At 44.2% G+C, this 21,622-nt stretch overlaps 1 protein-coding gene across 1 annotated transcript in view; it reads left to right on the top strand.

Annotated features, from left to right (window-relative positions):
- LAMB1 (laminin subunit beta 1) overlaps positions 1-21,622 on the top strand; it is a 73,716-nt gene that overhangs the window by 26,255 nt on the left and 25,839 nt on the right. Inside the window, exons 11-22 of the mRNA XM_027123934.1 lie at positions 52-231; positions 369-481; positions 1,635-1,714; positions 11,354-11,489; positions 12,755-12,913; positions 14,227-14,354; positions 14,570-14,693; positions 15,130-15,334; positions 16,486-16,629; positions 16,841-17,072; positions 19,756-19,919; positions 21,373-21,597. Coding sequence (XP_026979735.1) covers positions 52-231; positions 369-481; positions 1,635-1,714; positions 11,354-11,489; positions 12,755-12,913; positions 14,227-14,354; positions 14,570-14,693; positions 15,130-15,334; positions 16,486-16,629; positions 16,841-17,072; positions 19,756-19,919; positions 21,373-21,597 — 1,890 coding nt within the window. The remainder of the gene's footprint in view (positions 1-51; positions 232-368; positions 482-1,634; positions 1,715-11,353; positions 11,490-12,754; positions 12,914-14,226; positions 14,355-14,569; positions 14,694-15,129; positions 15,335-16,485; positions 16,630-16,840; positions 17,073-19,755; positions 19,920-21,372; positions 21,598-21,622) is intronic.

The raw sequence follows: 21,622 nt of genomic DNA, 5'->3' as shown, positions 1-21,622 counted from the left end.
TTCTACATAAACACACACATTGTGTTACCTCATGCTTCTGATTCTCCTTAGAATGTACCTGTGACCCAGCTGGTTCTCAGAACAAGGGAGTCTGTGACAGTTACACGGATTTTTCTGCCGGTCTCATTGCTGGTCAGTGTCGGTGTAAATTACATGTGGAAGGAGAACATTGTGATACCTGCAAAGAAGGCTTCTATGGTTTAAGCACTGAAGATCCATTTGGTTGTAAATGTAAGTATATGTGTTCAAAAAGTTTGGGAGTTCTCATGTGCACGTAATTCCCATTTTACTTTGCAATTCTTAATCCATTCGACTACTACAGACTCACTTGGTTTGTGTTTCTTTACTTCATTTTATCTTTAATGAAGCTTGTACTTGCAGTCCTCTGGGAACGATTCCTGGCAGGAATCCTTGTGATTCTGAGACTGGTTACTGCTACTGTAAGCGTCTGGTGACAGGACAGCATTGTGACCAGTGTCTGGTAGGTAAATCGTAATTACATGGGATGGGTGGTTTGTGAATATGACATTTCAATAGAGAACGATTTTCACAGTTGTAGGTTCTACCATCACGCTTTTATGTAAATATTAATATTAAAAGACACAAGTAGACCATTCACAAAAGAGGAATTACTAATTTTGACAAGATATTCACCATCGCTGTTAGAGTTGCAGAATAAAACCACAGTGAAGTACCATCTTTACAGACAAAATTAACAAAAGTTTTTTAAAAAAATAGGAATGCTGACTGTTAAGTGAGGACATAGTGAGGGCCGGGTACTCGTGTGCTACTGATGGAAATACAGACTAGTTCATACTTTGTGAAAAGTGTTTTGCAGATGTGTATCCATAGGCTGTAGAAATGTGCATCCCCTTTGACCCAGTAATCCCACTTCTGGGAATCTATCCTAATGAAATAATCAGAAAGTTGGACAAAGATGTATTCACCAGAAGACTCATCGCATCTTTTATTAATCATAACAAAAATAACTTGGAAGCAACAGTAGGGAAAATAGTTAAATAAATTTGGGTGTTGCTATGCAGTGTGATATTTGGTTGCCATTGAAAATGATGATAACATGAGGAAATGCTTATGCTGGTGTAAAAAAAGTATATAAAAGGACACAGGATGTGAGTAGTTTCTTGACTAGGGAAAAAGTTCATCAAGAAAAACAAAATCTGGAAGGAAATAGACCAAAAAGTTGACTGTAGTGATTATGGGTAGAGTAATTATGAGTGTAATTTTTAAAAATTATATTTTAATATCTTTTAAAACATTTTTGTGATTGCTTTCATATTACTGTCTCACTGCCAGAGTAATTCCAGTGAAGAAAATTGGCATGTTTGCTGCTAGCTCATGTTAATTCTTGGATGAAGGCTATTTGCAGGGCAAAGAAACTGCTGTGATCTGGGGTTACCATGTGGGTATGTGCAAACCTCTCTGACCCCAATGACCCACAGCTTGGGTTCTTTATGCTAGAATACTCCTACTCACACCTATTGTAGGCTTTCTCCTTCCACGGTGCAGATAAACGTTTGGTGGAACGTCCAAAACACGCCATAACTTGTCTCTTGCTGAGTCTATTGTGTAATTACAGGAACCCCCCTTTAGATGTTTAATCTTTTGTTCTGCAGCCAGAGCACTGGGGCTTAAGCAATGACTTGGATGGATGTCGACCTTGTGACTGTGACCTTGGGGGAGCCTTAAACAATAGGTGAGTGGAGCTGCTCTGACACTCTTGCGCTCAGTCACCCCTAGGGTCCTTGCGACCTCTAGGACGAGGGTGACTTTCGGTGTCTCCTAAGAAGATAGGCAGAGTGCATTCACCTTTGCTTTGAATGCCCGATAATCACTTTTACCTGCGCTCTCACAGTTTTCAAAGGTTTGTTCATTCCAAGAGTTAGCTTTGAAGCCTTCTCTAGTCTTTATGTTTCTTGGGTTTTTTATTTTGCTTTTTCATGTTTCTTTAGTTTTTGTCTTTTTTTTTAATTGCAGTATAGTTGAGTTACAATACTGTGTTATTTTCAGGTGTTCAGCACAATGTTTCAGTTATATATGTATATATTCAGTTATATATGTGTATATTCAGTTGTATATATATGTTCTTCAGATTCTCTTCTCTTATAGTTTATTATAAAATATTGAGTATAGTTCCATGTGTTATATAGTTGGTCCTTGTTGGTTATTGTTTCTTGGTTTTTAATAGTGTTATTTGTTTTGTATTTTACTTTTCAGTATTTTTTAAATTATGGAAACAGTGTATGCCTGTGGTTTTAAAAAAAAATTCAAACAGTTCAGACAGGTATCCTGCCTTTTTTCCCCAAGTTCCATTGCCTTGAAGTACCACCGTTAAGTTTCTTGTGTCTCTCTAGAAATTAATAGTAGTGCTCAAAATACCTGTAAAAATGACAGTTTTTTTCTTCCTCTCATTTCTTTTGAAATCATCTTAGGTGTTACTTTTTAAACAAGACAAGTACAAAGGAATATAGTCCATGATTTCCTACTTAGCTTAACAGACATTTTTTATAAATCAAAGTAATGTATGTATGTACATTACTCTGAAACTGGTTTTTTTAATCTAGAGTTTGTTTTTTATATCAGCATCTATTCATCTACCTCTTTTTGTGTGTTCCATCATGTGATAGTGCCATGATTTATTGATTTCCATTGTTTGGGTTTTTTCTTTTCAAAAATGTTGCAGTGAATATCCTTGTTGGTAATCTCGATGAATGTTTGTAGACATATCTATAGATTGGGTTCCCAGCGATGGAAGTGCCAAGTCAAAGTACATGTGCATTTTCTATTTTACTAGAGAATGTCAGAGTGTTCTCCAGACATATGGTGCTAGTCTATTTTCCTCCCAACCAGTTACAAATACCTTCTTCCCCAACCCCCCACCAGCAGCTGGTATCATCAAAACTTTTATTTTCACCAGTTTAAAAGATGGAAAATGCAGTCCCATTTTCATTTGTGTAAAGGCTCTTCACTTTATTCTTCACTATTTCCTTTTTTCCAGCTTGCAGATACATTAATGAAAATTACATACAATAATTTTAGTGACTTAATTAAATATGTTGGTATTCCTTGAATTGGTGAGACATGACCCTCTCCTCAAAATGATCAAAGTACACATTTCGGCAAGATGTTCAGTTTGTGGGAGTTGGATTAATTACCTTTGAATCGTCTCTGTGTGTTACTGGATGAGATTCAGAACATCTGGTAAAAATAGCATAAGTGACTGTTGGGAGGGTAGACAGATGTTTCCTTGTGGCCCAGGATCTTCCCCGGGAGAACGTGCTGAATTCATTGAGTAAGCCTCATGGGTTCAAAAACTGACTCTCTTACAGGAAGATTTCCCAACACTGTAGTAGTCTGCTTGGGCAGGAATGAGATTTTAGGCAGCAAGAACATGTTCTTTTTGGCCTCCGTATTTGGGTTTGTTCTGTTCCAGATCGTGCAGTAAACTTGGGACAGCATGTCGCCTCCGGAACTCCAGGGTGAATGCCTGTTCTTAGAAAACCTCCACAGGGGAGGACGCAAGGATAGTTCCATAAAGGAGGAAAGCAAGACCAACTGCTCTCTCTGCTGATGAAATCACTTCCCTGACTTCCCTTGGTGACCCCCAGAACACACGCTGATGATTCCTTTAGTAACTGATTCCTCAATTCAAAGCTCTGGGCACTCCGAAAATGCTTCTCGATTAGAGGAAAGTGGCATACGTAACTCTCCAAATTATGTCCTAAACTCAGGAATGTCCTGTGTTCCTTTACACTAAACGGTTTTTTGTTGCTTACACTCCCTTACTCTCTCTCGCTCGTCCACACGTGCTTCCTGTCTCTAAATGCACCCACGCACAGCCCCTGGCCTGCCCCTAATCTCTCCTGCAAAAAATGTGCAAAAACCAGAATGTGCTAGTCAAGAGAGTTTGTGAAACAAAACATTTTAGTGAAGCTTTTTTTTTTTCAGTTTTGATTGGAGTAGAGCTGCTTTACAATGTTTTGTTAGTTTCTGCTGTACAGCAAAGTGAATCAGTTATACATGTATACGTATATCCTTTAGTGAAGATTTTAAAGTGGGTAATTTGTTTTTTCTAGCATGATGGATGAAATAAATGCCTTATCTTTTGGCATCATTGGTGGGGGAAGAAAAGAAACTTTCAAGATGCCTCTAGTCTTGTGAACCTTCGGTGTTTTATAGTCATCCTTTTCAAGGTTGTTTTTCCCCACAGGACTTTAAGAGTCCCACAGAGGTGACAGAGGCTGTGTCTTCTAAAGCACCAGTTCTTCTAGAATGCTCGGTGCATAGCAGATGCTCAGGATCGTCCTTGCTGAATGATTGATTTGTTGCACAGTCATAAATATCTTCCACCTGACAGTATTATTGTACTTTGCTTTGCCTCAGACACATGTTGAATAAATGTTGACTGAGTAAAAGAATTTGACAAAAAAAAGATTTTTATGATACAAAAATTAAACATGCCCCCTCGGGAGAGGCAATCTCTAAATCAATCCCAAAACATTCCTTATTTACCTTGGCTAGAGCTAGATTAAGTGTAAAGTCATTAAGTGGAAAAAGTTTTTAAATGTTTTGTTTAATGAGCTGAGTGGCTTTTGGTAGAACAATTAAAGTGTGTAATCCATGCCTGTTATATTGACAGCTAGTCTGAACTTCGGAATATTTTAAAGTAAGAACTAATTGATTTAAATAATGTGACTCAAACCAGGTTAATAACGTTTGGCCTAGTAGATAACCTGCTTTTTTTTTTTTTTAATTATTTATTTTGGCTCATCGGGTCTTAGTTGAGGCATGCGAGATCTTCGTTGAGGCAGGCGGGATCTTTTGTTGAGGCGCACGGGCTTCTCTCTAGTTGTGGCGTGCGGGTTTTCTCTTCTCTGGTTGTGGCACGAGGGTTCCAGAATGCTTAGGCTCTGTAGTGTGCGGCACGCAGGCTCTCTAGTTCAGGTGTGCGAGCTCAGTAGTTGTGGTCATGGCATGTGGGATCTTAGTTCTCCGACCAGGGATCAAACCCGCATCCCCTGCATTGCAAGGCCTTTACCGCTGGACCAGTGGGGAAGTCCCCTAACCTGCTTTAATGAATAAGAGTGGTTGCTAAGTAAATGCTGCTTGCAACTGTTTAAAACGTTGAAAAATAGAAGCAGTCTTACAGCATCCTTCAAAATTATTTCATCAGTTAAATTTAGGACTTTGCTATCTGGCTTGAAGCCCACCACTTTCTTCTGAGACTTTGCTATCTGGCTTGAAGCTCATCACTTTCTTCTGAAGATCTCTCCTTTCTCCTTCTTAGACTGAAGGCCCCAATCCTCCCTTAAATGTGAAAACACATTACTTCTGCATCTTTGTTAGCACTCATTCTGCTTTGTGTTATAGCTGTTTGTCTTTGAAAGGTCTCTTTGGACAGGGATTTTGTCTTAGCTGTTTTTGCATATTCTTTTGTCCCCAGCCCATTGATAGGTGCTCAGTAAATGAGCTGAAATTTATTGTACTTCGAAACCAGAGCAGAACTTAATAGATATTTTCATCAATGTATGGGATAACTGTGGTGTATCTGACTCTTTGTTAATTGCTGTGGCAGCTGGACATAAAGAGATTATCGAACATAGGTCCTACCCTTTAAGAACCTATTCTAGTTGTAGGGGAATTGGCGGTGGGGGTTGGGTAACGGGGTGGTGGGAAAGCTGCTCTGCATAGAAGGGAGGGTGCTGACTGCTCATCACTGGGGAACCAGCTCTTATTTGTAATCAGTATCTTGGAGGAGATTTCAGCGTTGAACAGAGTAGTGGTCCTTATGAATGATGATTTTTATCCTTTAATGTTTTTCTTTTGCTTTATTTCTTAGTAGTAAAGTTGAGATTGTACAGTATTCTCCCTGCTCATCACTGTTTAAATGAAAGGGTTTTCCTTCCAAGAGTTGCCAGTTGCTACATTTATGAGAAATCTGTGCTTTTGAGAAACGATCTTTTTATAAAATTTATTTTATTGACGTATAGTTGATGTACAATGTTGTATTTCTGATGTACAGCAAAGTGATTCAGTTATACATTTCTATACATTCTTTTTCATGTTCTTTTCCATTATGGTTTATCACAGTAGATTGAATATAATTCCCTGTGCTATACAGTAAAACGTTGTTTACCCATCCTATACATAATAGTTTGCATCTGCTCAACCTAAACTTCTAATCCATCACTCCCCCTCCCCGCCCCCGGCAACCACAAGTCTGTAATCTGTCTGTGTGTCTGTTTCTGTTTTGTAAATAAGTTTATTTGTGTAATATTTTAGATTCCACATATAAGTGACATCATATGATTTTTGTCTTTATCTGACTTACTTCACTTAGTATGATAATCTCTAGGTCCATCCATGTTGCTGTATATGGCATTATTTCATTCTTTTTTTTATGGCTGAGTAGTATTCCATTGTGTATACATGTACCACATCTTCTTTATTCATTCATCTGCCAATGGACATTTAGGTTGTTTCCATGTTTTGGCTATTGTAAATAGTGCTGCTATGAACGTGGGGGTGCATGTATCTTTTCTTTTTTTTCTTTTTAAGAATCAATTTTATTTTTTGGCTGCGTTGGGTCTGTGTTGCTGCACGCGGGCTTTCTCTAGTTGTGACGAGCAGGGGCTACTCTTTGTTGTGGTGCGCGGGCTTCTCACTGCGGTGGCTTCTCTTGTTGCGGAGCACGGGCTCTAGGCGTGCGGGCTTCAGTAGTTGTGGCTCGCGGGCTCTAGAGCGCAGGCTCAGTAGTTGTGGCGCACAGGCTTAGCTGCTCCACGGCATGTGCAATCTTCCCGGACCAGGGTTCGAACTCGTGTTTCCTGCATTGGCAGGCGGATTCTTTACCACTGCATCACCAGGGAAGTCCGCATGTATCTTTTCGAATTATGGTTTTCTCTGGATATACGCCCAGGAGTGGGATTGCTTGATCATATAGCAACTCTATTTTTAGTTTTTTAAGGAACCTCCATACTTTTCTCCACAGTGGCTGCACCAACTTACATTCCCACCAACAGTGTAGGAGGGGTCCCTTTTGAGAAATAATCTTGGCCTTTACCCTTTGAGGAAAAAAATAGGGCCTGTGTTAGGTTTCTGTTGCTGCCATAACAAATTACCACCACTTAGTGGCCTAAAACAACATAAATTTATTATCTTAACAGTCCTGTATGTCAGACACCATCTCGGGGACTAAAATCAAGGTGTCGGTAGGGCCACGTTTCCACCTGAAGGTTCTGGGGACTTTTTCAGTTTGGTTGTAGGATGCAGTTCCTGTCTTCCTGCTGGCTGTCAGCTGAGGGCTGTTCCCAGCTTCTAGAAACTGCCCACGTTCCTTGCCTCTTTCTTTCACCTTCACTACCAACAACGGTGGGTCAGATCATCCTCGTGCCACAGCTCTGACCCACTCCTCTGCTTTCCTCTGCTGCTTCTGAAGATTCATGTGATTCGCTGGGGCCCACCTGGGTAACCCAGGATAATCCCCCATCTCAAGGTCCTTAACCTTGATCTCATTAGGAAAGTCCTTTGTGCCACATGAGGTAACATATCCACAGATTCCAGGGCTGAGGATGTGGACATCTTTGGGAGTCATTATGCTGCCTGCCACGGGCCCTGATATATTGTGTTTTATGTCTTTATTCTACCTAACTGATCCAATGAATTGCATCTGTATCTAGTTACAGGGAAATGGTGGGGCGAACATACAGCATCGTGAGATGTACCATTTCTATCTGGTGTCCCCTCATCTCCTCAGGTGAGCAGTGTCTTCGTCTCACCTGCCGTTCTTTGCTCTTAGCTCTGTGTGGGCACTGCCTGCATTTTGATTGGTTGTACTGGTCAATTGCTTTACTGTTTATCCCCCTTGGTTAGATTGGAAGTGCTTTAGGGCAGGAACTATATTTTTCTCCCATTTTTCTTTCTCCATATCATTTCACTGGAAATATCGGACTTAACAAGGAAGGTAGGATTGGTTCAGAAGAGAGTTGACAGGGACTTCCCTGGCAGTCCAGTGGTTAAAACTCTGCACTTCCACTGCCGGGGTCACAGGTTGGATCCCTGGTTGGGGAACTAAGATCCTGCATGCCGCGAGGTGCAGCCTAAAAAAGAAATAAAGAGCTGAGGTGACTGAAATGGGAGAGTCTGGACGCCAGGAAGCACGGCTGTCAAGGCTAATATCTGCTCAGTAAATATTTGTGGAAGAGTATGAGTGTGGCTCAGCTAAAGCCAAGGGTGGACGCCCGAAAGAGAAGCAGTTGTTTTCAGAGGAGGGGCTCTAGAGGCTGCGGGAAACCAGGCAGAGGCTTCGTGACTTGATAGAAGAAGAAACAGCTGTGGGTTTGGGGGAAGGCGGGGCTTTGGGAAGGTTGGTTTGACCGTGTAGCTGGATGATCTGGGCAGCGGGGAGAGAGAGGAACTGGAGAGATAAGCTCGGGAGGTGTAGAACGATGACACGTGGGACTAGGGTAGCCGCAGTGACAATGAGAGGAAAAAGCCGGGTCGAGAACCGTCTTGAAATAACACGTGTTATATTGAGGATAAAGGGAAGATAACGTCTCACCTACATCAGACGAATATTTTTTAATTGAAGTATAGTTGATTTACAATGTGTTTTATATACACTCACACACATTCTTTTTTATATTCTTTTCTGTCATGGTTTATCACAGGAGATTGCATAGAGTTCCCTGTGCTCTACAGCAGGACCTGTTGTTTATCCATTCTCTGTATAATAGTTTGCATCTGCTAATGCCAACCTCCCAATCCATCCCTTCCCCCTCTCCCCCTTGGCAAGCACAAGTCTGTTCTACATCAGAGTAATTTTAAATCTGCTGACGGAAATAGCAGAGCTGAAGATAAGTCTGTGTGAGGTGGCGAACAGTTTGGGACAGGATGAATTAGAGATGATGGCTGGGCAAACCATGGAAACGTCCCATTCACGGCCGGAGGGGTCCAACCAGAGCACAGTTGTGAGTCAGAAGTGAGAGCTGTAGGTGAGGGCCACCTGCATGGAGGCAGGTAAAGCCCCAAGAACGAGTTCACCAAAGGGGAGCAGGTGTTGAGTGGGGGCCACGCCTACGGGTGACAGGTGTTCAAGTGTGTGGACACAGGCGTGTGGCTGTGGAGCTGCCATGAGGGGAATTCCCCGCACAGGGTCAGGTCCTCGTGAGTTGTTTCTTCTTTCCAACTGTGCTGCGGGTAAAAGCCTCTTGGGAGTCTGCCCGCTGCCTCTATCCTTGCCTTCCTTGGCTTGTTCTCTAGTATTGGATGGCATCGGGAAGAATCGGGGTGTTTTCTTCTTTGGTGGCTCACGTTTGAGACATCTGTTCCCTCAGTAAACATCTGCTGGGGAGGAAAGGGATTTTCTTTTGTCCCTGTGATGTCATGTGTGACGCCTGAATTTTGGGAAATGGCTTTTGGTGGATTAGCTCGAAAGAGGTCTAGGTCCTAATTGGAACAAGCTTGCCTCCTCTGGGAATTGTCTACAGGATGTCGAGTGTGTTCTTACCCCTGTAGGATAAAAACTATTTACATGACATAAAGGAAGACTTCAGCTGGACCGTGACAGGGCTGTTTGGGGTGTTTTTAATAAAGCTCTGAGTGTTCAGTCTTCCTGTGAGTTGTAACTTGCCTTAGATATTTGGTTTAAAATGAACTTTGGGATGAGAAAAAAAAAAAGAACTCTGGGAATAGGTTTAAAGTAACAATTCCAAATCACATCTTGACTTTAATGAAGTCAAAATGGATGCATGTAATTCAGGGCTTTTTCTTTTTTGTTGTTGAAGTATAGTTGATTTACAATGTTTCAGGTATAGAGCAAAGTTGTCAATAATTGTCCAACAAGAGAGGAAGTGATCAATGTCTTAACGATAAAGATAGCAAACAACTGAGGCCTCAGAAGGCACCATTTGAGAGGAGGAGAGGGAGGGAACCACACAAGCCTTCATGAAGGGATGACAGTTGAAAAATCAGGAGGATTTGAAGACACAGCGCGTCAACTTTAATGAACACCTACTTTGTGATCAGCTTAGTTGTTGATGTGTCGCGTACATCATTTCTCTTGCAAGGAGGCGGTGGCACGACGGAGAAGGCGGTTCCTTCTATGGGTTGGGGAGTGATGGTCAGGAAACACCACAGCGGGAGGGATTTGTGAGCTGAATCTTGAAAGAACAGTGGGTAGATCTTTGCTGGGTAAATAAGAGATCAGGGCGTTCCAGGCTGCAGGAACAACACAAGCAAAGGCAAGGGGTCATGAGTCCCCCAGTGCATTGGAAAAACTCTTAAGTAGTTCAGTGTGGTTGGAGAGGCGAGGGCAGAGGCGAGGCTAGGAAGGTAGGGAAGCTGGTGGGGGCCTGGTGTGCCTCCCCAAGGCCATCGTGCCTGGAAGTGATGTGGTTAATGCATCTCATAAGCGTCATTCAGGTAGCTCTGGGGGAGGTGGAAGTTCAGGTTGAGAAGTTGGAAGATTGGCAATAAGGATACCAATTAGAGGACTGTAACTGCTTTTACTGTGAGCGAGAGAGAGAAGAAAGGCATAGCCTAGTCAGTGCAAAGCGGGGAGAGGATACACAAGATGCTAGGAGGGGGCTTCCCTGGTGGCGCAGTGGTTGAGAGTCCGCCTGCCGATGCAGGGGACACGGGTTCATGCCCCAGTCTGGGAAGATCCCACATGCCACGGAGCGGCTGGGCCCATGAGCCATGGCTGCTGAGCCTGCGCGTCCGGAGCCTGTGCTCCGCAACGGGAGAGGCCCGCGTACCGCAAAAAAAAAAAAAAAAAAGATGCTAGGAGGGGAAATAACCAAATTTGGTTCCTGATGGACTATGCAGAAGGGAGCTAGAGAAGAACCTCTGGGTTCTGATGTGGTCGACTCTGGGTGGTGGAGTCTTCTCCCAGCAGAGAACGTGGGAGGGACTGGGTGCTGCTTTCTGGGATCTCTGATGAGCCTCTGGGACAGCTAAGTTGGAGCTGTCCTTCTGGGAGCTGGGTATTTAGATGTGAGGCCCAGGAAAAGGGGTTGCATTTGCAAAAGATATATCAACGCAAGAACCTATGTGATAACTACAGAAAACCTTAACGTGGCACAGATGGGGCATAGTCAAGAGAGCAAGGGAGATAAAACCGAAAGACCAGGCCACTGAGAGCTTTCAACCTCAGGAGACTGGGATTAATTTGTAGGCAGTGTTTCCTTCCATGTACTTATTTTTTGAAGGAAGTAAGAAAACCCTACCTGAATGTTTCACCCCACTTACTATTTAATGGCAAACGTGGATCTGCTTCCAGTGGGTTCACTATGAATGTGGTGAGCACAACTGACCAGCTCTCCTTCCTTTCCAGTTGCTCTGCAGAGTCAGGCCAGTGCGTCTGCAAACCCCACATGATCGGACGCCAGTGCAACGGAGTGGAATCTGGTTACTACTTCCCCACCTTGGATCACTACCTCTACGAAGCAGAAGAAGCCAACTTGGGGCCTGTAAGTAGGGGGGTGCTGGCCAGGTGGGTAAAGCAGAGTATGGGGGGCGGGCAGTAATGGCAATACACATTTTGTAAAGAGACCAAGTAAGAAGCATCTCGTCAGTGAGCACAAGATAAGGGCCAGGAGCAGGCCTTCTTGAGAACAGTCGTATTTAAAGTGTAAGTAAATCCATAACGCAGAAGGAGACTTTGGAATATTCACTAGTAAGGCTTTTGGTGTTTTTAGGCAGGTGGGTTGTTGTTTTTTTTTTTCTTTTTCCATTCTTTTCTCTACTGGTTAGCGCCAGAGTTAGCTGGTATAGTAAGTATTCAGAGAGGATATTGCTTCAGTTTCCTAATGCTGTGTAACAAGCCATGCCAGAAGTTAGCGGCTTCAGATATATGTCTGGCACGTCAGCTGGGACGGCGGAAACAGCTGGAGGCCAGCTGGGTGCTGTTCTCCAAGCAGCTGTCTTGAGCTTCCTCACAGCACGGAGGTGTCTGGACAGTGAGAATTCTTACCTGGCATCTGGAGGAGGAAACAAACTGCCATGTCTCTCAAGGTCTGGGCTGAGAAGTACCAGAATGTCGTTTTCTCACACTTCGCTGGTCACAAGGCACAAGGCCCGACCAGATTCGAGGGCAGGGGAACATAGGTCCCACCTCATGATGGGTAAGGCTGCACACACATGCATTACAGGGAATGAAGGACTTCATCTCTGGAGGTAGCTGATCACAGTTACTGTATGCAATCCTGTGAACAAACTCAAATGCACGAGTTAAGCAACTCAAACTGATCCATTGTCAGCCTTACGATCAGAATTCACTCATCGGTAGTGAACATTCATGGTTGTAACAGGTTTCCTCACTTGCACGTGGCGCCTGAAACAAATACCAATGAGAATGACAGAAATACATCCTCTAGATATCGGGCTAGCCTTGTGGAAATCTGGGACATACCTGGTCACTCCTAGGCTTGCTAGTAACAGCATTTGGGATGTTCTCTTTCCTTCCGTCGTGCTCATTTTCCTGGTTATATCATAGAAGATATATCCTAAGCCTTAAGCCCATCTCCAATGTCCCAAGACTACCTCAACCTAAAAACGGAAAAGAAACCAATTACCTGTTTATGAAGCGAAAAATGATACAGTCTACTGGAAAATTTGACTGCAAAAAATGGGTTAGGATCTACAGTTTGGGACCTTTGGGTGACTCCAGATTTCTTTGACTGTTACCTTGAATTCCATCTCAAGTAAAGCATCAGTCCTGTCCCCTTGTCCTCAGGGGGTCAGCATAGTGGAGCGGCAGTATATCCAGGACCGTATTCCTTCCTGGACTGGAGCAGGCTTCGTCCGAGTGCCTGAAGGGGCTTATTTGGAGTTCTTCATCGACAACATACCATATTCTATGGAGTATGACATCCTAATTCGCTATGAGCCACAGGTAACCCCTTGGTAGACTAATGCGGGGGGGTTATTGGTAGAAGAATCTTTCTTCTAATGGACACTATGTGTTTGTGAATTGTGGAGGGCGCGTTGTAACAGAGGGAACTCTCTCTGACTTTCTCTGCTCCTTGGAAGTAAAAATGTACATTTTTCTTCAGTTTCACAAACATGTAGTGATCTCCTTGTTAGGCACTTAGCCTTGCTGAGAACTGAGGTGGTGATGAGAATGTGCCAGGTTCTCTCCTTGCCTCGATGGCCGGCCCTGCCCAGGGATGGACACATGTCCCTAACTGCTATGAAAGGTGGGAAGTCTAAGAGCAGAGACACAAACAGTGCTGCAAGATGAGAGGTTCATACCAGCCAGACTGGCCAGGGGCTGCCGAAATGTTTACTAAAGAGTCAGTTGGAGGCCTTAAAACAGAGGTGGAATTTTGCCCCAAGAGGAAGTAAGGAATAGTATAGGCAGTGGAGAAGGGGGTGTTTTGAGCATCCTTCCACATAGCCAGGTAAGGGATATGGTTGGAGATGCTGTTAGGAGAAATGCTGGGATCAGTAAATGAACTTGGACTCTATACTAACAGGAAGCTGTCCAAGGGTTTTGGGCAAGGGATTGTCATTATCTAAGCTGTGGGGCTTTGGGTTTTTCTTTTTTTATCTTCTTTTTTGCTTTTAAGTCAGAGAAAGACGAATATATATCACTTACATGTGGAATCTAAAATACGATAGAAATGAACTTATCTACAAAACAGAAGTAGACTCGCAGACATAGAAAACAAATTTACGGTTACTAAAGGGAAAGTGGGGGAGGGGGATGCATTAGGAGTTTGGGATTAATGGATGCACACTACTGTATATAAAATAGATAACCAACAAGGACCTCCTGTATAGCGCAGGGAACTATATTCAGTATCTTGTAATAACCTATAACGGAAAAGAATCTGAAGAAGAATAGATAGATACATATGTATAACTGAATCACTTTGCTGTACACCTGAAACTAACACAACGTTGTAAGTCAACTCTACTCCAATAAAAGATAATAATAATAAGCTGTGTTTTAAGGTGGATGAAAAGGGACGTTGGGAGAGGCAGGGAGAGCAGTGGGAGGCTGTTTGAGTGTCCACGTGGGAAGGGGCTCGGGCTGGAACTGCGGTAATAGCCGAGGGAATGGTCAAGAGGGAAGGGAAACGCAAGCGAGTGTTTCCCATTTAAACTTGGCAAAAGATGGATGGATGGTTGGATCCATCCAAACAGACAGGCAGCAGTGGGCCAGCTCGGTTGGTCTTTCCGATCATCTGTTTCTTACTGTAGCTCCCCGACCACTGGGAGAAAGCTGTCATCACAGTGCAGCGACCTGGGAAGATTCCATCCAGCAGCCGATGTGGAAACACTGTTCCTGATGATGACAACCAGGTGGTGTCCCTATCGCCTGGCTCCAGGTCAGTGTGACAGTGGTTTGCAGCTCAACAGAACCCGCATGCAAATTAATTCTTTTTCTCATGTCTCGCCTGGTGAGTCGCACAGTTACCATTTTGGGGCCATGAGCCAAACGTGGACTGTTCCTTCCTTTGGGGTGATCTACGTGGAGCTTTGATGGCTTAGATACTTAAAGGCGCACCTTTGGTTGTTATTTTTCTCTTTTGTTTCGGGGCAGGTATGTGGTCCTCCCCCGCCCCGTGTGCTTGGAGAAGGGTGTGAACTACACAGTGAGGTTAGAGCTGCCCCAGTATACCTCCTCGGACAGCAATGTGGACAGCCCCTACACGCTGATCGATTCTGTAAGTGGAGGTCGTTTCTGACGAGCAGGGAGGACTGGGCAGAAAGCGTGCATCACCTTCCCCAGAGGGTTTTGTGGAGGGTAATGCTGAGAGGTGAGGCAGAGTCATTCTTTCTGCCTCCGAGGCCACTTTGCTTATTTATTTTAATAAAACTCCACCCTCTGGAAAGGATCTACTCAAGACGATCCTTCCTGAAAATAGGAAGTGTCTTAACGATGACATTTCAAAACCCATCAAACTTTGTAAGAGGTCTCTAAACTTTTGCTGGCAAGAATATTTAAGAATGAAAAGGTTTTCACTTGACTCCATGAGTCTGTTTTTTTTTTTTTTTCAAGAGTCAAAGAAGCACTTGGGGTTTTTTATGTGTTTGCTTGCGTTAATTGATGACCTGGGACAACCCCCGTAAGAACAGTGTATTGTTCTGTTTTCTTCCTAGCTTGTTCTCATGCCATTCTGTAAGTCGCTGGACATCTTCACTGTGGGAGGCTCAGGAGATGGGGTCGTCACCAACAGTGCCTGGGAAACCTTTCAGAGATACCGATGTCTGGAGAACAGCAGAAGCGTCGTGAAGACTCCGATGACCGATGTTTGCAGAAACATCATCTTTAGCATTTCCGCCCTGTTACACCAGACAGGCCTGGGTAGGTATTACTGCTGCTGCTTCTGCCCCTTCTTTCTCAAGAGGCGTGGACGCTTGACATCACGAGGTACGTTGGCAGGCATGTCCTATAGTTCTGTGTTAGGCAGTCAGCCCAAAGGAAATAGTGTCTCAACTACAGTTGGTGTTTGTTTCTTTAAGAGCATGTTAGTGATAGAGCACCACTGACAATGGACTCAGTCATCAAGTAACACACAAAGAATAGGGGACTAGGGAAAGGTCCCGGAGACTTTCCATACGCAGGGTGGGGAGTTGGGATGGAATGACAGCACCCCGTAACTGAAATTGATATTTTGCTCTTTGAAAGGTCACTGGGCTTTTGTTGAAGGTCTTGTGATATTTGAGCTTTGAAGGCAAGGAGAGAAAACCTTAATGACCTCCTTCCTAGAAAAACCGCTTTTATCTGTCAACTCCGGCTCCTGCCACTTCCCTGGCACCCAGCCGAGGGAGGATACCGCTTTAAATGGGAATTCTGAACAAGCTAAGGTGCTCTTGGGGGGAGGATTGGGAAGGGCCCCAGCAAAAGGACAGACCAGTGCAGAGCCAAGTGGTCCTCACTGGGCTCATCGCTGTGGGGAGCACGGCCACCCTGGGTCACAGGCTTTTTTTTTTTTTTTAATTTTTAAAAAATTTTTATTGGAGTATAGTTGAAACTAATACAACATTAGTGTACAGCAAAGTGAATCAGTTATACATATCCACTCTTTTATTTTTTTAAGATTCTTTCCCCATATAGGCCATTGCAGAGTGTTGAGTAGCGTTCCCTGTGCTATACAGCAGGTTTTTATTAGTTATCTATTTTATATTTAGTAGTGTGTATATGTCAATCCCAACCTCCCAGTTTATCCCTCCCCCGCTATCCCCTGGTAACCAGAAATTAGTTTGTTACCAGAGTCACATCTGTGACTCTACTTCTGTTTTGTAAATAAGTTCATTTGTACCTTTTTTTTTAGATTCCACCTATAAGTGATACCATATGATATTTGTATTTCTGTGTCTGGCTTAACTTCACCCAGTATGACAATCTCTAGGTCCATCCATGTTGCCGCAAATGGCATCATTTTGTTCCTTTTTATGGCTGAGTAATATTCTGTTGTATATAGGGTCATGGGCTCTTGCCTCTCTCCTCTGCAGCTTGTGAGTGTGACCCTCAGGGCTCCTTAAGTTCCGTCTGCGACCCCAGCGGAGGCCAGTGTCAGTGCCGGCCAAATGTGGTTGGAAGAAGGTGTGACAGATGTGCGCCCGGCACCTTTGGCTTTGGCCCCAGTGGGTGCAAATGTAAGTTGATCAGAATTGTAACGTATTGTTTCAGATCATGAGTCGTACTAGCATGGGTTCCATAGCTTCAGAAGGCATGCTGCACTCTGGAAATTGACCACAGGGGCCCATGAGCATTCTGCACTGGGCAGGGGGGGGACTGGCCTGTGTAAGGGGTGTGTTTGCATTTAATGCGTTTTTCAGCTGGTCCCTTGGTTGCCTATTTCCTCAGCTTGTGAGTGCCACCTGCAAGGATCTGTCAATGCTTTCTGTGACCCCATCACTGGCCAGTGCCACTGTTTCCAGGGGGTGTACACGCGGCAGTGTGACCGCTGCTTACCCGGGTACTGGGGCTTTCCAAGCTGCCAGCCCTGCCAGTGCAACGGCCATGCAGATGACTGCGACTCAGTGACAGGGGAATGCCTGAGCTGCCAGGACTACACCACGGGGCATAACTGTGAAAGGTACACGCAGCCTTTTGAAAGTAAAGAGAATGAGATTGTTTCTGGCTGAGCAAACAGCATCTTAGACAAACCACAGAGTGAGTCTCTACCAGTCTCCAGATGGCTCTTTCATTTCCGATCACCTCGGTATTTATTTTCTAGGAACTCATTCATTTATACAGAACAGATTGAGCTTGTACCCTCTGCGTGCCAGGCATTGTTCAAGGGCTCGGGGGGGTGGATACAGCAGAGAACAGAACTGATGTGAATCTGCCCTCTTTGGAGAGTCTTTCTAGAGGTCACCTTAAGGCTGTACAGAAATCATCTCTCTGTCTCAGCAGATCCTGACCTAGGATGAGAGTTGTGAAATGTTACTGCCTAATTTAGGTCAAAGTAGAAACCAAATGCAAATGAGGATTAGTCATTTTAGATGGTTTTGTTTTTTGGAAACATGTTATGCAGCTACAGCCCACATAAAATGTGCACAAGCAGATCTTTCTCCAGTTAGCAGATGTTAATTGCATAATTATTATGGATGTAGTGCACTGCACTAAGGGATAGTAAAAATTGGACATAAAATGTGCCTCTAACAACATTACAGCCCAGCTCAGTAGATAAGGAACAGTCCTTATGAAAAAATTACATCCTGACCTACAGCGTTCATTACTAATTAAGAAAGGCAGACGTGCTCTTAGAACCTGCTTTTTTTGGATTACTAGTCTCCACCTTTCAAGTCAGTAAATCTTCTCTCTTCTAGTATCCATCCACATTATATGGGATTTTTGTTGTCAAAAAAATTTCAGCAAGTGCTTCAGTCAGTGCAAAAGTTACTCATCAGATGAAAGAAGCTGTTAGTGAAAACTGCATTTGTGATTACCTTAGGGCTTGAAGATACGCAAGGCAGCAAATACTGCTGGATAGTATTCAAGAATTCAGCGATTTCAGTGACTACTCCTTGGAGTAAAAGTCAGTCCTTCCAACCACAAATGGTGTTGTGAAAAGATAACAAGGAAACAGTTACACAAGATTAAAAGGAAGAAATTAATATATTAGCGTCATCTTTTGTTTTCTCCCTTAAGTTTTCCATTACTGTTCTTTCATTGAGAGATGGAGAATATATTCGAGAGAGAGAGACAAACAGATAACATCAGATGAAAAAGGGGAAGAGATGGGTGGGGAACACAGGTCAATAGTGGTGGTTGTCCACAAGACCAACCTGGAATCAGGCCCACTGTGAATTTTGTTTGTAAAGCATTTTGATTTCTTGCAGAACTCAAAAGGGTATAGGAAGAGAAAAGATTTTCAGCCCTAGTTTGGATGACAAAAGTGCATTAAAGGATTTCAGATGCTGCTGTCTAGTTTGAGCTGATTTCTCATTCTTTTCCTCTTTCCGAGATGATCAGTTTTTAATCCTGTGAATTTAAAAAGAAGCTCTAGGCTCAGATGATTGCCGAAGGGGTTAGAGAAGGGAGGAGACAGGAAATGAACACTCAGTTCTTACCATGATGTATTTGGACTTACTTCACCTAGAAAAGCCTCATAGAAAACTTTCTCACAAACTGTTGCACAAAATTGCTTCATCACTGCTGATTTTCCCAGCACATAATTGGGGCACATGTTCTTGTATTGTGTCTATGTCTAATTAAATAGAAGGTTAATGTCCTCTGAACAACTTTCCCCTTCTATTTCTTCATCCTTCCCCGCTCCCCATTTAAAAAAAATTACCTCTGCCTCAAAAAAAAAAAAAAAAACCTGAATTAGAAGTTCCAGGCCCAGTTGTGCTTGTAACCGGCGTATCTTGGGTGAGTTAGCTCACCTCTCCAAGTATCCAACTTTCTGATAGTAGAATATGTTGGATTAGATGATATCCAAACTTCCTTCAAGCTCTCACGTTATAGGAAGTAAAAAAGTAACCTAATTACCAGTCATGTTGAAAAGCAGCATGACATACTGAAAGAATTCCTTGCTAAAAGTCAGGAGGCTGAATTCAAATCATGGCTCATTTATTCACTAGTTGTGTAAGCCTTGCCAGTCGTTTAAGCTCCATGGCTGCCTTACCTGTAAGGAGAGGAGATAGAACCTGTTGGGTTTGAGAACTGATAAATAACATCTCTCATCCTTGAGAGGCAGACACAAGGGTCAGGCATCTGGAGAGCATCCCTATTGGCTTTATTACTGGTAAAGGCTGGATTGCAGAACAAGGCACCATGGGCTTGCTGACACAACGTCCCTCCCAGGCATAGGCAGAGACTGACAACCACGGGCTCTCTTCCCCCCAGACCCCGCCCCCAGACTCCTTAATGCAAGGAGGGGAGCTACCAGAATGCTCAGGGCAGGCAGTAGGGCGCACTTGGGGAGATGTACCTCTTCCTCTGGGGAGGAGTGAACGAGGGTCCGGGTGAGGCCAGAGGTGTCACCCTAATGCAGGGGTCCTGCCATGGGATCCTCAGGCTAGGAGCAGCATCAGCCCCTAAATCAGAAACGGGGAGAGGGAGCCCAGCAATCTGTGTTTCAAAAGCCCTCCAGGGACTTCTGATTAGAACTAGTGTTTGAGCCACTGCTCTACTGGAAAGTGCTTCGTGTGGAAACGTGAGGAATGAGGAATGATGTTCCTAAATGGAGAACGTGGTTTCTTAGACTCCTTCTTGTAACAGATTTCATATAACTGTGGTTCATGACCTTCTCTCTTCGGCAACTGATGTAGGTGCTCGGCTGGTTACTATGGAGACGCCATCATTGGGTCAGGAGATCACTGCCGTCCTTGTCCGTGTCCAGATGGTCCCGACAGCGGACGCCAGTTTGCCAGTAGCTGTTACCAAGACCCTGTTACTTTACAGCTTGCCTGTGTCTGTAATCCTGGATACATCGGTAAGTGATTTGCAGACTTTCGGAGGAAAAGATGCGTCTTTACGAGGTTAGTTGTTAAGGAAGAAAAATGATGAAGAGTGAGCCAATTTAGTTGCTTTTTTTTTTTTTTTTTTTACAATCCTTAATTAAAAGTGAAGGGAGGGCTTCCCTGGTGGCGCAGTGGTTGAGAGTCTGCCTGCCGATGCAGGGGACGTGGGTTCATGCCCCGATCCGGGAGGATCCCACATGCTGCGGAGCAGCTGGGCCCGTGAGCCATGGCCGCTGAGCCTGCGCGTCCGGAGCCTGTGCTCCACAATGGGAGAGACCACAACAGTGAGAGGCCCGCGTACTGCAAAAAAAAAAAAAAAAAAAAGTGAAGGGAATCTGAAATGTAGAAGATGTTCTTTTCCTGTTCGGCATGTGGGGTGGAGTCAATTTTTGTGTCTCTGATAATCATGTTACAATACAGGGCACAATAGCAAGCTCATTTAATCCGTAAGTCCCTGCTGACACTTTTCTGGTCTTAACCAGTAGAAAAGTTAATTTACATTTTACTTTTTCGTTTCCTTTTCCAACTTCTAGTGGAAGAGTCTCAGAGTAGTGAACTGGCCAAATAGGGGGCAGAAGGAAGAAAAGAATATCATCTGGGAGCCCCAGACAACACAACCAGTCAAAGCTAGAGATATTCTTCATTGTTTACTATATCACATTATCTGTCAACACTCTGAGTGTGGCTAGTTGTGCATACAAACATTATTTCATCCTTGATGCCGCCGTTTCAAATACTCGTTATGCTTATCCATGGCTCAGCCAATTTGCATGTTTCAGGATTTTCTCAAATAATTTATTTTACTGAAGTATAGTTGACTTACAATGTTTTAAATTCTGTATAGCAAAGTGATTCAATTATACATATATATATATATACACACACATGCTTTTTCATATTCTTTTCCGTTATGGTTTATCCCAGGATACTGAATATTGTTCCCTGTGCTGTACAGTAGGACCTTGTTCATCCTTCGGGATTCCTTAAGAAGGGAAATGGGTCATCCCGAGGGGCCCCATTTTTCAGTTGCTCATGGAGGAGCAGGGATTTTTCAGTGAACATACGCCTTGGGTTAGGATGTAACATCAAGCTAAGCTTTCCGCTGTGAGACCACTGTTTCACTCCTGATGTGTCCATCGCTGTGTAATGAGGAGCTAACCTCCTGTGTGCTGGAACCTCCAAACTCTCCCTGCCCCTCCCCGCCGTGGCCGCGGAGCCAGGCTGCAGCAGCATCGCTGCAAAGACGCTGCTTCCCCTCACGACTAACGGCCCATTTCCCCTGAAGGCTTAGTCACCCGGCTCGGTAGCTAGCACACTGGGGGCCCAGGCGCTGCCTGGGTGGCACCTCTGGTTGGCGGGAATGTCGGGGACCAGACCTTTCAGGGGGCAAGCCGAAGGTCCCATGCCGGTTTTATTGGACAACAGGCTCCAGATGCGACGACTGTGCCTCGGGCTTCTTTGGCAATCCCTCGGACGTGGGGGGCACGTGTCAGCCTTGCCGGTGTCACCACAACATCGACACGACGGACCCAGAAGCCTGTGACAAGGAGACCGGGAGGTGCCTCAAGTGCCTGTACCACACGGAGGGCGAGCACTGCCAGCTCTGCCGCTTCGGTTACTATGGCGACGCCCTCCAGCAGGATTGTCGCAGTAAGATGCCTGTTCCCTTTGCCCG

The sequence above is a fragment of the Aethalodelphis obliquidens genome, unplaced genomic scaffold, assembly GCF_003676395.1.
Source record: "Aethalodelphis obliquidens isolate GAN/ISIS:26980383/991018 unplaced genomic scaffold, ASM367639v1 scaffold27, whole genome shotgun sequence".
NCBI classification, from domain to species: domain Eukaryota; kingdom Metazoa; phylum Chordata; class Mammalia; order Artiodactyla; family Delphinidae; genus Aethalodelphis; species Aethalodelphis obliquidens.
Note: the sequence above shows the minus strand (reverse complement) of the source record. Positions and strands in the feature narration are given on the sequence as shown.